At 38.3% G+C, this 16,053-nt stretch overlaps 1 protein-coding gene across 1 annotated transcript in view; it reads left to right on the top strand.

The window, feature by feature from the left end:
• Positions 1-16,053, top strand: part of Neto2 (neuropilin and tolloid like 2) — a 145,827-nt gene that overhangs the window by 44,407 nt on the left and 85,367 nt on the right. The window contains exon 7 of the mRNA XM_021220830.1: positions 10,470-10,698. Within this exon, the coding sequence (XP_021076489.1) occupies positions 10,470-10,698 (229 nt within the window). The remainder of the gene's footprint in view (positions 1-10,469; positions 10,699-16,053) is intronic.

The following is a 16,053-nucleotide window of genomic DNA, read 5'->3' as shown; positions in this document are numbered from 1 at the left end:
ATGGGATGGACCCCTGGGTGGGGCAGTTTCTGGATGGTCCATCCTTTTGTCTCAAGAGCTGTGCATTCTATAGTATATGAACCAAAACTTTAATACTATTAGATATTTGAATGTATTGTGCAAGGTCAGTTAAGGATGAATTTTTGTTCCTTGTTTGAGCAGGTGAAAGACGACTATACTTTTATGAGTTAATTTGATCAATAACCAATTGTGATAGATCTTCATTCATGGCATGTGAAGGATGGCATGATGAATCGTAAGGATTTTATAACCAACAAGAAATATTGTCTAATTTTAGCTGAAGTTTTGTCTAGAGACACTTTTATGTCTGAGCCAATTACAGAGCTGTTCCCGTGTGGAGGGAAGCAACAATCATTGGTCATTAACATCTCTCAACATCAATGGACTCAATTCACCAATAAATCAACACAGGGTAGCAAACTGGATACATAAACAGGATCCAACATTCTGCTGTATACAAGAAATCCACCTCAGCAACACAGATAGACAGAACTCAAAGTAAGCAGGTGGACTCGTGCTTCCTGTTGTGTGTTATTGGAGATGACTCTCTTTTGGGTTTGGTGTGAGATGCTTAATTTCTTGTCTTTTCATGGGTGTAGTTACTCCCCTTGTGTCAGAGTTTTCCTTCTAGTATCCTCTATAAGGCTGTATTAGTAAAAACAGATATGGTTTAAATTTGGTTTTGTTGTGGAATATTTTAGTTTCTCCATCTACGGTGATTGAGAGATTTGCTAGGTATAGTAGCCCGGGCTGGCATCTGTGATCTCTTAGGGTGTGCAAGACATCTGTCCAGGATCTTATGGTTCTAGAACCTCTCTTGAGAAGTTTGGTATAATGATGATATATCTGCCTTTATATGTTACTTGACCTTACAATTTTTAATGTTCTTTCTTTGTTCTGTACATTTAGTGTTTTGAATATTATGTGGCAGGAGAATTTTCTTTTCTGGTCCAATCTATTTGTTGTTCTGCTGGCTTCTGGTACATTTATGGCCATCTCTTTCTTTAGGTTAGGGAGGTTTTCTTCTATGATTTTGTTGAAAATATTTTCTGGCCCTTTGTACTGAGACTTTTCACTCTCTTCTATTCCTATTTTTCTTAGGTTTGGTCTTTTCATTGTGTCCCAAATTTCCTGAATGATTTGAATGTGAAACATTTTACATTAGGCATTTTCTTTGATCAGTGTATCCATTTCTTCTATAGTATCTTCTGAGATTCTCTCTTCTTTTCTTATTAAAGATTTTTTTGTTTGTTTTCAGTTTTGTTTTTGTTTTTCAAGACAGGGTTTCTCTGTGTAGCCCTGGCTGTCCTGGAACTGACTTTGTAGACCAGGCTGGCCTCGAACTCAGAAATCCGCCTGCCTCTGCCTCCCAAGTGCTGGGATTAAAGGCGTGCGCCACCACCACCCGCCTTTAACTGTTTTATTGATGTAGAAAGGCTCAGCCCACTGTGAATAACAACATTCCTCATGGAGATAGCACTGGACTGTATTTAAAAATTAAAAAAAAAAAAGCCAAGAGAGATGGTGGAGATGGTGCACATTAATAGTATTCACTGCTCTTTCAGAGGACCCAGGTTCAGTTCCCAGCCCCACACTGGGTTCCAATTCCAGGGCCTCTGGCCTCCCTGAGCACCAGTATACATGTGGTACATAGACATACACTCAGGCAAAATGCTCATACACAGAAAATAAAACAAATACATCTTGGGGGTGGGGGAGTTGGAGGGGAGAAGTTGCTAAGCATGAGCAATGCAAGCCAGTCAGAGAATATGCCTGTAAGCAGCATTTCTCCATGGGTTCAGTTCCTGCCTTGCTTTCCCTCAGTGGTGGATTATGAACTAGAAATGTAAGCCAAATAATTTTCTCAAGTTGATTTTGGTCAGTGTGGGATTACAGCAACAGACTGATGCTAAGACAACCCAGGAACAGCCATGGGTGACAGACACCTATAATTCCAGCTTACTTAAGAATCTGAAGCAGAATAAGTTTGAATTTCGGGGCAGGCTAGGCAGCCTTAAAAAAATTGTTTTTCACCCAAAAGGCATAAGTCAAGTACAGCAAATGTTTTTAAACTCTTATGAGAAAGAACTAAACTAATAAAAGTAAACATACAATTGTCTTTTAAAAAGTCAACAAGTATCTGGGGAGATAGTGCAGTCATTCCCACAAGACCTTAGGACCTAGGTGCAATCCCTAGAACTCACATGAAAAGATGAGTGTGTAATAAATTTATAATCTCAGCACTAGGAAAACAAAAGCACACCCTTGGGGCTTGCCAGCCTAATCTAACCTGCAAATTCCAGAGCCCAGTGAGAAGGGTTATCTTAAAACCCAAAGCAGATGACTCTTGAGTAATGACTCGGAAGGTAAGCCCTAACCTGTGCATCTACATTGCAATTGTCCCCCACCAGAGGGGAGGGGACGTTATCTAGGGAGATGGTTCAGTCAGTAAAATGCTTGCTACACAAGGATGAGAACCTGGCTGTAACTGCCATCACCAACAAAAGCTAGATACACCAGTATACCCAGTAGTCCCAGCTTTGGAGAGACAGATAATAACTTCATGCTTGCTAACCAGCCAGTCTAGCTAAATTGGTAAGATTCAGTGGCAAACCCTGTCTCAAAAATAATGTGAAGAGTGATTAGGAAGATAGCCAATGCTGTCTGGCCAAGACATGCATACATGCATCTTTTTTATTACCTTTTCTTGTGCTTTCTTTTTTTTTTTTTCTTGTGCTTTCTAAATGTTACACTATACTCACATATATATCTGTTCACTTACAAACATGTATACATTGTGGACTAGTGGCTTTAATGGAGATTCTCAAAAGAAACCATATGAATGCATATCAAACAAAACTAAAGCAAAAAGATAAAAATAACTTATACAGACCCATTATATAAGCAATGAAATTGAAAGCTTTAATCAAAAATTTCCCCTCAATAACCCAGGACTAGACAAATTCATCACTGAATTCTATCAAACTTACAAGAAAAGTTTCATACCAATTCTTCTGACCTTGTTCCACAGAATACAAAGTAAAGGAAGATTACAACATTCATTCTATGGTGCCAGTATTATTTTGATACACAAACCAGGTAAAGGCAACAAGAAAACTATAAACAAATTTCTTTGATAAATATAGATTCTGAACTTCTCAACAGAATACTTGGAAACAGGATTCAGGAACACATTATATTCTTACCAGGTGAGTGAGTTCCATCTCCAAAAGGCAAGGTTGGTTCAACATATGAAAATTAATAAATGTAATGTGCCATATAAACAGACTTAAGGACAAGAACTACATAACCATCTTGATTGATCCCACAGAAGCATTCAAAAGATTCAACATGCCTTCATGATAAAAAAATTTTGAGATGTTAGAATAGATGAAATATACCTCAAAATAATAAAGACTATATACCATAAGCATATAGTCCCTCTTCTTTAAGATTTATTTATTTATTTTATGTATATGAGTACACTGTAGCTGTCTTCAGACACACCAGAAGGCATCTGATTTCCATTACAGATGGTTGTGAGCCACCATGTGGTTGCTGGGAATTGAACTCAGGACTTCTGGAAGAGCAGTCAATGCTCTTAACCGCCAAGCCATCTCTCCATCTTCTATTAAATGAAGATAAACTGAGAGTTTTTCCTCTAAAATCAAGAATGAGACAAGGATGACCATTCTACACTCTTATTTGCTATAGTGTTAAGGTATGAGCAATAACAAGAGAAAGGTATAAAGGGAGTGAAAATAGGAATGAAGTCAAACGATCCCTATTTGCAGGTGACATGATTATGCACTTAAAATATCCTATAGTATCTACTAGAAAACTAGATTTAATAAGTAAATATTTTTTAAACAGTAGCTTTCATAAATTCCAACAAAGAACTTAGGAAAAATATACAATTCAAACTAGTTCCAAAAGCTTGAAGTGCCCAGGAATACCCCTAACTAAAAAAAAGAACAATCATTACAGTGAAAACGTCCAAGATACTGAAAAGGGAGATCAAAGAAGACAAGACCCTGAAAAGCCCTTCCATGTTCCTGGGTTGGCAGAGTTAATATTGTGAAATGGCTACACTAGCAAAACTAGTCACTAAATTAACAGGTTTAGTGCATACCTTCCAAAATTCCAATGCCATGTTCCATAGACCTAGAAAAAAATAATTCAAGAATCCTTATGGAACCACAAAAGACCTCAAATAAATACAGCTGGAGGTATTACAATGCTCAGCCTCAAATTATACTAAAGGGTTACAGTGATAAAGACAGCCTTGTACTAGTACAGACAGGTCAATCAGTGAAGCAGAAAACCAAGGAATAAACCAACAAAGCTATGCCAAAAGCCTATTTGATAAATGGTGCTGGCAAAAATATGTCTACCTGCTGAAGAATGAAATTAAATTTGTATTATCCATGGTGTACAAAAAAAAAAATCAGTGTAAAATAGATTGAAACCCTTAATTTAAATTCTGGAGCATTGAAGCCAGGTGGTGGTGGCGCATGCCTTTAATCCCAGCACTCGGGAAGCAGAGGCAGGCGGATTTCTGAGTTCAAGGCCAGCCTGGTCTACAAAGTGAGTTCCAGGATAGCCAGGGCTATACAGAGAAGCCCTGTTTCAAAAAAAAAAAAAAAAATCTGGAGCATTGAAACTTTTAGTTGAAACCATAGGGAAGGAATCCTCTTTAAGACCCTGCAGTAGCTGCTGGAATTTTCCAAAAGGTACTTCAATAGTACAGGAAGTAGCTCCAAGTGTCAATAGGTGGGTCTACATGAAAAACATTGCTACACAGCAAAGAAAACCGTCAGTAGACCACACAATCTACAGAATGGGAGGAATCTTTACCTCAGATAGCTAATATGCAAAATAGAACTGCAGAAATAGTAAGTCAGCAATTGGGCAGAACAGAATAAACAAGTGTTCAAAAAAAATACAAATGTCCAGTAACTATTTCCTAAAATGTTCAGCCTCCTTAGTCATCAGGGAAATGCAGTTTAAAACTGCTCTTAAGATGCTACCTCTCCCAGTTAGTATAGATATCAATACATTTGACAAATGTTGGAAAAGATGTAGAGAAAGAAACTCTACATGGTTCATATGAGTGCAAATTAATAGAACCACTATGGTAACAAGTTTGGATATTCCTGGAAATGAAATCTACAAATAGGACTACCATCTGATCCAGCTATTCTACTCCTGGACATAGATAGACCCAGAGAACTCTGTACCTGCTACAGAGATGTTTGCATCCCCATGTTTATTGCTGCTCTTTTCACTATGCAAGGCAATAAAACTAACCTAGTTGCCCAGCAATGGATGAATAGATAAGGAAAATATAGTACATATTTCATTATGTAAAATGGAGTATTCAGTCTAAAAGAAAAATGAAATCACAAAATTTGAAGGAAAATGGGTAGACTGAGAACATACAATCTTAATCACATGCTCTCAGAACAAGTCCTCATGATCTCCCTCATTTGCAGATCCTTGTTTATAATGTACACATGTATATAAGTAAACAAATTACATGTTATAAAAAGTAAAGGGCTGGTGAGATGGCTCAGTGGATAAGAGCACCCGACTGCCCTTCCAAAGGTCCTGAGTTCAAATCCCAGCAACCACATGGTGGCTCATAACCATCTGTAACAAGACCTGATGCCCTCTTCTGGAGTGTCTGAAGACAGCTATGTGTGTAATTACATATAATAAATAAATAAAGCTTTTTTAAAAAAAAAAAAGTAAAAATACCGATGAGTTTATCTATATAATATACTTTGTATAAGTCACTTTTAATGCTATCTCAAGGTATAACAAAGTTTCAGTGCAAAATAAGTCCTTAAATGGGCACTATTGATATGTGATTCCATGAGGAGCTATTATTGAGAGACCTAAACTTCGTTTTTAATATATGTAAGTACACTGTAATTGTCTTCAGACACTCCAGAAGAGGGAGTCAGATCTTGTTAAGGATGGTTGTAAGCCACCATGTGGTTGCTGGGATTTGAACTCTGCACCTTTGGAAGAGCAGTCGGGTGCTCTTACCCGCTGACCCATCTCACTAGCCCCTAAACTTTGTTTTTCTTTGACTATTCGTCTAAAATGTAGTTCTTTGTAACCACTATGTTTAGTTGTTTGATCTTCAAACAAAAATTTTAGCTATTCAAATTATGAAGGTTTTTAGGCATATATTTAAAGTAATAATTTTGAAAGCACTGGAAATACCTGGGAATACTGATTGTCAAAGAGTCATAAGCCAAGTATTTGTTCTTTTCACTCTGTGCTATAGTTCTAAATTGTGTCATTATTGATGAATTATATACTTTGAGGGTTTTTTATTAAAAAGAAAGCATACAAATGACCTATAGATTTGAAAAACAGCTAAGCATCACTATTAATCACAGAAACATAAATCAAAATTTGACCAATTGGAATGGCTGTCACCTAAAAGTCAGTAGCAAATACTGAGGAGGCTAAAGAAAGGGGAACTCCTACACCTTGTTTATGGAACTGTATATTAGTTGTAGCCACCATGGTAGAATCTCCTCAGGAACACTAGAAATAGTACTGCCACGGATTTAGCTCCTCGGTTACCAGATATATTCCAAAGGAAAGTAAATCTACAGTGATTGAGTAGAAGCTTGCACTTTCATGTTTCTTCCAGTTCTGTTCACGGCAGCCAAACAATGAAGTCAACAGAGATTTGAATGGTCAGAAAGGCTATGTATATACACACTAGAATGTTACTCAACTGTGAAAATGAAGTACTGTCTTTCTTAGCCTAGAGGAGATTATATCAAGAATGTCAGATATGGACAAATGCCACGTGTTCTCACTTAAAATGAGGACGCCAAGAAACAGCCGACTTCCTTAGAAAGTAGAACAGTGATCAGTACAGGCTGGGAAGCAGGGGAAGAGGAAGGGAAGGGGGAGTAACAAGTACAGGTTTGCCTTCTCATACTTAGCTGATAAGTACCTGGGTATTTCAGCAAAAGTCATACAAATGATTTTTCAATATTTCTAACACAATAGTACATGTTTAAAGTAATAGCTATATGCTTATCAGCTTTATCTACTCATTACATAGTACAGTATGTATTGAACATTTACTATGTCAATTAAAAATAAAAATAAGCTAGCTGGATTGTGGTGGTATTGCATGCTTATAAATGCAAAATGCAGGAGACAGTGACAAGAAGATGACAAGTTCAAGGCTACCTTCTACAAATTTAAGCCATACAGGCCTAGATAGTAAAATTATATCTTTTAAAAATTCAGTAAAGATAAAATATAGGTAAAGTCTTTTTAATTTTATGTGTATGTGCCTACATTTATATAAGTGTACTACATGCATGTTTTGGTGCCCTCAGAAGTCAGAAGAGGGCATCAGAGCCCCTGAAGCTGGAGTTGGACAGTTGTAAGCAGCCATGTGGCTACTGGGAACCAAACCCAGGTCTTCTGGAAAGGCAGCCAGTGCTCTTAGCCACTGAGCCATCTCTCCAGCCCCCTAAATAAAGATACATCTTTAACTATCGTAAGATAAACCAACCATGAAGTCTAACAGATAAACGGTGGGCATAAAGCTGGGAGAACCGCTAGATTAAAAGATACTAAATACACTGAGCTCATAGGATTAAACAAAACAAAAGAAAGTGATTCCTGGTACTAAAAGATTATTGGAAATTTGAATACTAATGTATTTGATAATAGCAATTTACTTATTTGTTTTGACTTATTTGTTTGATACAAGTTGTGTGTGTACACATGTGTGCATCTGCATGTGGAGGCCAGAACTCAGCCTCAAGTCCGGCTCTTGAGTAGCTATCCACTTTGCTTTTGAAGGCAGGATCTCTCACTGGTCTGTGGATCACCAACTAGACTGGGCAAGCTGGCCCCAACAAATCTGGAGAGCTACCTAACCCACCTCCCCAGTTCTAGTGCTACAAGCCCACCATGCCCAGCTTTTTCACTTTGGTAGAAAGTAAAGCAGATACTCTATTGACTGAGCCATCTTTCCACCATTTTTTTTAAAATAATGCATTAGAACCATTTACAAATGGAATGCTGTCTGGCCTTTGTCTCTAATAGGGGCAGAAGCAATGAAAGACAAAGATAAAACGGGATTAACTGAGTTGATAGTGAATTTTAGGAGATGGTTTTATTGGTAAATTATATATTTTGTCTGCTTTTACATGTTTAAAGTTCTCCAGTTGTGAGCTCTTAGATTATCATAAGAATATCAGAAAAAACCTTTATTAATAGGTTGATAAGTAGTCCATTGTGGTATCTGGAATATAGAATCTTCCCATTTCCTCTCTGTGCCTCTTTCTGTCTTTCTATATCTTTCTCCTCATAACACCTTAGGATACTAAACCTGAGGACTTTTTTTATTCTTGCCAATAAAACTGGGGAAAAGAGGAACACTGTCAAGTCATCTAGACAAGAGATACTAAGAGATGCTGCTTGCCTGCTGGAAGATGGAGAGTGCAGGGCACTGGCACTACCCGCAGGCTGCAAGCACAAGTGAGCCTCGGGGCAGAAGACATCAAGGGTAGGGAGGTGTGTAGTCACCTGGACCTCACATAGAACCTGCCCCCCAGCTGCCCTGCCTAACTACAACATCACCCTGACTCTGGGCAGCAGCAGGATACCCAAGACAAAGCTTAACAATGGTCCACTATTTATGGTTCTTCAGAAACCAAAACAATAGCAACTTGTAATGAATATTTGCATGTAAAGCTGTTTGGGAAAAAAAATCACATACATACTGTGTGACGCAGTGCAGTTTCCAGTGCCACTACCACAAACGACTATATAATGGAGAGGACAGATCGGTATGAGGTAGAGAGGCAATGGACCACATAGACGTCCATGATCCATACTCTCATTGATGGTAAAGGACAAGGCAGCTACTTTTACAATGGTATCTGCAGGCTCAGTCTTGAGACTTGAGAAAGAGGGACATAGAAGGCTTCTGTGACAACCCTTGCCCCCACCAAAACCCCTCCATAAAAAGTAACAGACTAGAAAGAAAACCTTCAAAGAAAACTGCTAATGATTATGACCAAGATGCTCTCCACAATGACAGCTCCAGCAGGAGTGCAGTAGAGGGGGCCAGTCATGGAGAGTGTGATATGGGCAACACAATTTAACATTGTAACAAGGACGCTCTCCACAGTGATGGCTCTGGCAGGAGTGCAGAAGTGCAGTGGAGGGGTGCCAGCCATTGAGAGTGTGATATGGGCAACACAATTTGGACAATTTGCTTTTTTCTTTTTTCTTTTTTCTTTTTTTTTTCCTTTTAGTGAGAGAGGTCTCAAGGGTAAGGGTGGACCTAGGAAGACTGGGAAGTGAGTATCATTGTGGCACATGATGTGAAATTCCCAAATAATAAAATATTGTGTAATAAAATTATACTTTGTATTGTATTTTGACTTTTCACTTGGAGGAAGTACCATGTGGCTGCCCTTTGCATATCTAAAGTGCCAAACCATTGTTCTCATAGCTTGCAAGCACCATGCTATAAAGTGAGGACCATGGATAAGTGCTGTGATACGGTGACAGTTGATAACTGAGAAGACAATGAGGAATGTGTGATGAACATATAAAGTGATGGCACACACACTTAAAAGAGGGATGACTCATTCCAGGCACGATGCAGTGGCTTAGTGTGAAGTGTCACACACTACATGGCCTGTAATTTGGAACTGATGGTTTGTTTATTTCTTGTCACTCATTATTTTAAGATTACAGGAAATTAGGGCAATTAAAACTTTGGAAAATTAAATGCATATTAACAGACTATACTTTTGACCATTTTCATATTATCTATACAGATCCTTTTTATGTTTTAGAAGATTTCCATGCTACATATACATTGAGGAATTGAGCAACTAGGCAGATTAATAAGAAAGAAAAGACAAACCAATCAGACGTAACAGATGTCTGTATAACTGTATTTCTCTCTCCACTTTTGTCAATTATTACATTTTCCTAATGGTTGAGCACTTTAATTATAGCAAATGTGCTTATGATGAGTAAAAATAAGAGGGGGAAGAGGATGCAGGTTAGCTGCCAAGGTCTATATGCATACAGCTAAGTGTGGAAAGAGGAGGGTCAGAAGCCTGAAGTCAGCTTTAGTTAGATGGTGAATTCAAATTCAAAAGCAACCTAAGCTACATAAAATGCTGCCTTGAAGAAAGATAAAAGTATAGAATACAGAAAAACTGAAAGCACCAACTAATAACATTGACTGTTAGGATAATACAGTTGTAAGCAATTCTTTTATTTCCTTTACCTGTTAACACCATGGGATTATTATTATAATGAGGAGATATTACATAGGAATATAAACACCTCTTATAAATAAAATATAAAATAGAAAATTATTAAGTATCTTTTTTTTAAAAAAAAAAAACCCTTGTGTTCTCATATTACAGATTTATTTGAGATTCTTAGATTACCAAATGGAACACTCAAATGAATGCAAAAGAAATTTTGTGGCAGTCTATGATGGAAGCAGTGCTATCGAAAATCTGAAGGCCAAGTTCTGCAGCACTGTGGCTAATGATGTAATGTTGAAAACAGGAGTGGGAGTGATCCGGATGTGGGCAGACGAAGGTAGTCGGCTTAGCAGGTTTAGGATGCTCTTCACTTCCTTTGTGGAACGTAAGTAAATAATTCAAATCCATTACATAATGTTCACTCATTCACAATATGCTTACTGAATACCTACCTTTTGACAGAAAAAGTACTTTATTTTATAACATCATTTTGTAAAGTGTCACACTTCACTTTTTAACTTAACAGGAACATTTTTTTTTCTCCCACTGGCTTACAACAAACCTTACACTAAGTCTGTGAGTTAATACAAGAGTGAAGATGGTCAGGGCAGAATCTGGGAGTCAAATTACAGCGCACAAGACAAATAATGAGGGCTGGAGAGATGGCTCAGTGGTTAAGAGCACTGATTGCTCTTCCAGAGGTCCTGAGTTTAAATCCCAGCAACCACATGGTGACTCACAACCATCTGTAATGAGATCGGATGCCCTATTCAGGTGTGTCTGAAGACAACTACAGTGTACTTACATATAATAAATATAAACAAATAGACAGACAGACAAATAATGATCTATAACACAGACTTACATGCCATAAAAACACTAATTTATACTTTTAAAGGTATAGTGAAACATGTTTATTTAAAAAGCATCAACATTAATTTTATCACAAACCAGTGAATTATCCAGAGAAATCATATTTAACTCTTAGATATTAATGCTATGTTCACATGAATGTCCCTCCAGAGGTCAGAAGAGGTTGTGGAAACTGGAGTTAAGGATGGTTGTGAGCTGCCACATGGCTGCTGGGAATTGTACTTGACTCCTCTCAAGCAAAAGCATTCCTAACCACAAAACCATCTCTCTTCTCAAAGTTGTTCTTATCAGAATGAGTAGCCATGTGTCCAAAAACATGTTGAAAGGAGTGAGATATGATTCTCATCTTTAAAATTTTGACTGTTAGGCAGGAAAAAAAAGTGTTGGCATGCAATTAACAGCATTGGGTCTATATGAAGAGATTGCAGACATTGGGGGCTTCTCTAGGGATTTTCTAGCTTAAAATAGTTACCAGGCAGGGAATGGTGGTGCACACTTTTAATACCAGGACTCCAAAGGCAGAAACAGACAGATATTGAACTCATAGGCTTGTGAGTTCAAGACAGTCTAGTCTACAGAAGAGTTTCAAGACAGCCCAAACTGCATAATAGAGAGATGCTATCTCAAAAAAAAAAGGGAAAGACAGGAAAGTTATCAGCTTGGCTATTATTGACTTCTGCAAACCATGGACACCAAAAATTTATGTACTATGTTGAAGATTTTTGTGGTTTTTTTAACTGTTATTCTTAAGTAGTTTTGAATTTACAGAGATTTACAAAAATAGTAAAAAAAAAAATTTACTTCTATTCAGATTTTCTTATTGTTAACATCTTCAAAAACAAGGTGAAAATTAGCATTGATATACTGTTAGCCAATCTATAGACCTTCACATATCATTAAATTTGCCCTTCATGGCTTTTTTCCTTTTTCTTTAATGTCTTTTTTGATGATCTAGTTTCCCACATTGCTTTCAGTTGCCAAGTACCCTTGGTCTTCTCCTTCTCAGACACCCAGTCTTTGCATGAGAAGCATACTAGTTAGTGTTTTAATAAACTGTCCACACATTTGGGCTTCTGTGATGTTTTCCAAATGATTCATGGACAGCATGAATTTCATCTAAAATACTAATGTGCCTCCTCAGTGTGTCATGTCAGTGAAGTGTGGGTATGGAGTGCTAACTGTCTTAGTAATGCTGATTGGCTATGATATTGACTCCACCATTTTCCTAATGGTATGCCAGTTTTCCCCAATTACAGAATTACTCCTTTTCTTTACTAGTCTTTTGGGGACTGTGAAAAGATATTTTCACAACTAATTTTAGTTGAAGTTTTCTGTCTGTACCTTGCAACAGTTATTTGTTCAGTGTTTACCTAATGACAACTTTCAATTTCCATCATTCCTTCGTCATATTCTAATTAGATTTTTGCTGTGAGGAGAAACCAGTCTAGTCTTTCCCTCAAGTATATATTGTTATTGTGTGCACTATTCTTAGGAAGATATAAACAAATGTCTGTTCATGCCAAGTTAAAAATCAATGATAGACCAAAGTCAAGATGCTACCAAAACCCAACTTTATGAACCAATGAGTTTTACCATGGTGTCTTAGTCAGGGTTTCTATTCCTGGACAAAACATCATGACCAAGAAGCAAGTTGGGGAGGAAAGGATTTATTCAGCTTACACTTTCATACTGCTGTTCATCACCAAAGGAAGTCAGGACTGGAACTCAAGCAGGTCAGGAAGCAAGAGCTGATGCAGAGGCCATGGAGGGATGTTACTTACTGGCTTGCTTCCCCTAGCTTGCTCAGCCTCCTCTCTTATAGAACCCAAGACTACCAGCCCAGGGATGGTCCCACCCACAAGGGGCCTTTCCCCCTTGATCACTAATTGAGAAAATGCCCCACAGCTGGATCTCGTGGAGGCATTTCCCCAACTGAAGCTCCTTTCTCTGTGATAACTCCAGCCTGTGTCAAGTTGACACGAAACTAGCTAGTACACATGGTTACTTACAAGACTCATCAAAGACAGCTGAATCCTGAAAGGCCACTCCACCATGAGTGACAGCTCACAAAGCTGGAAACCTGGAGCACATTGCACAACTTGAAGGCAGCTAAACCAGTTGGAAAGCACCTCAGCTGGTCTGAGAGTCTCTCAGCAGTCCTTACTGCTTATGTAACTTTGGGAAGGGACTAGTGTATCTGTTGTTTCAAGGACTAGTCTTTGAGATGTTTACTCTTCTTATCTTTAAGAGTTTCCCTACAGGATAGATATTTTATCCCAGAAGAAATTGCTATATACCATTGTATATATACCAGTGAGATTATATGTACTTATTCTGTTTCTATATTGTGGGAAATATTACCAAACAATCCACGCTACCGCCAGCACCAGCGGACAGTCCAGCCTACTCTGAGTCTCGCAGACAGGCTGACCTGTTGTCAGTCCAGCAGACTCTCTGACTCAGAGCTCCAAAATCTCTCCACCCAGCTCGCTAAGTTCCCACGGCAGGCTGCTGCCATACATGCCCCACACTTCCAAATTCCCATGGGTGGCTGGGTACCTGCCACTTTTGTCTGGAACCCAGCTGAGTTGCCATGTGAAGGAAAACGTCACACAATCTTAATTTAGAACCAACAGGTAACACAATCATTGGGCACAGCAACTAGCATCCTAATTTGTAAGCTATTCTAAGTTATAAATCTGCCACCTGAACCATGGCCTCCCCTACCTACATTGTGTCCTCCATGATCTCTCCTGTCCAAAAGTAAGTGTCTTTCTCCTGCCTCCCCCTTCCTCTCTCTGACCCAGAAGCCCCACTTACTCTTCGCCTAGTAATTGGTCCCCTGAAATCTTTATTCATTAGGGGAAGGTTCTGCCACATTGATATATTACCATTACTATTATTCTAGAATCCTGGGATTTTGTTACATAAAGTCCCAGCTTCAACCCCATGAATCTCTGAGTTTGCCTCCTCTCTCCCTCAGTGTCCAGACATTACTTTTTTTGTTTTGTTTTGTTTTTTCGTTTTTCGAGACAGGTTTTTTCTGTATAGCCCTGGCTGTCCTGGAACTCACTCAGTAAACCAAACTGGCCTCGAACTCAAAAATCTGCCCGCCTCTGCCTCCCAAGTGCTGGGATTAAAAGCATGCGCCAACACTGCCCAGCCAGTCATTACTTTTAATACTACGCTTAATGATATTACTTGGTGAAACAGGCCCACTGTATTTTCCCAACCCTAGATCTAACCATACTTCTAGGGACACACTTTTATTACTATGAAAACATGTCTAGATTTCCAAGTAAATTGATTTCTTTAGCCCCAATATACACATAATTTAAAAATGACTACTACATACATTATCTATATAAGGAATATCCTAATAGAGTATTTTATTTGTGTGTAGTTCTTTTTTTACATATTATGGTAAAATACTCATCAACCAGTTCTACATGTTTATGCAAATTAGTGGTGCTTAACACTCAAGCATATCCATCTAATACAAGTATGACCATTGTCTTAATCACTGTTTTATTCCTGTGAAGAGACATCGTGACTAAGGCAACTCTTGCAGAGGAAGCCATTTAATTGAGGGCTTGCTTACAATTTCAAGGGGTTACGTCATTATAATCATGGTGAGCGAGCATGACAACACACATGGCACTGAACCAGTAGCTTAGAGAGACCTACATCCTGATTCACAAGTTAAAAGAGAAAACCTGGGCCTGGCGTGCGCTTTTGAAACCTCAAAGCCCAACCCCAGAGACACACCTCCTCCAGCAAGACTACACCTCCTAATCCTGCTAATCCTTCTCAAATATTGCCACTTCCTGATAACTAAATATATGAGCCTACGGGGTTGTTCTTATTCAAAGTGGACACCACACCATTCTCTCTACAATGCCCTGCAAGTTTGTTTGTTTCTTGATAATTAACCTGGAATTAATTACCAGCTGCACAGGAATTTTAGTGAATGATGCCTTATAGAGTAGTCAGCCTTAATAGCAAAGAAGTTTGGGATAATTTCCATTCAACTACACTTCCATGTTTTGCTTAGGGCTTCCTGAGAGCACACTAACTTTCTGTTTCCCAACCCATACTGAGTGAGAGTCAGTAGAGGCAATAAGATACCAATTATATTACTGATACTGTGCATGAGTTGACCATAACCTGGCTTTCCAAAATCACCCAAAAGTACCTCTTTAGAGGAAAATATTTACAGTCCTGGCTATATTTTAATGAGGTTTATTGTATACTTATTAAGACAAAGACATTGATTGGAGAGAAATTTATTAATCCAATACTTTTTTTTAGATTTTTCACCTTGAAAAGGAACTTTGGGATTTTGGTTTGGTTTGGTTTTGGTTTTACAAGATAGGGTTTCTCTGTGTATACCTCTGTGTCCTGGAACGCACTCTGTAGACCATGCTGGTCTCAAACTCAAGACTTCCACTTGCTTCTGCCTCCTGAATGCTGGGATTAAAGACATACACCACCAAAGACCAGCTGAAAAAAAAAACTTTTAATATATATATTGCGTGTCTGTCTGTCTGTCTGACTGTCTCTCTGTCTTTACTCTGGATCACATGGTACTATATGCTCAGTTTTGTCTGCAATGTAGAATTTTATCTTAGCAGAAGCAAGCACACTGTATCATGATCCAGCATAAAAAGTATTCACCTGTGCATAGGAAATAGAAACATAAAACATTACAGAAACACACTGAAGGGATTAAACCATTGAGATAATTAAGGCCATTTTTCATAGATGAGAAAACATTAAAAGTTTTCTTGAACTAGGCACCTGTAATGTCAACTCTTGGGAGATTGAGGCAGGAGGATTGCAAGTTAGAGGTCAACCTAGGCTATTG

This window comes from Mus pahari, chromosome 20 (assembly GCF_900095145.1).
Source record: "Mus pahari chromosome 20, PAHARI_EIJ_v1.1, whole genome shotgun sequence".
NCBI lineage: Eukaryota > Metazoa > Chordata > Mammalia > Rodentia > Muridae > Mus > Mus pahari.
Note: the sequence above shows the minus strand (reverse complement) of the source record. Positions and strands in the feature narration are given on the sequence as shown.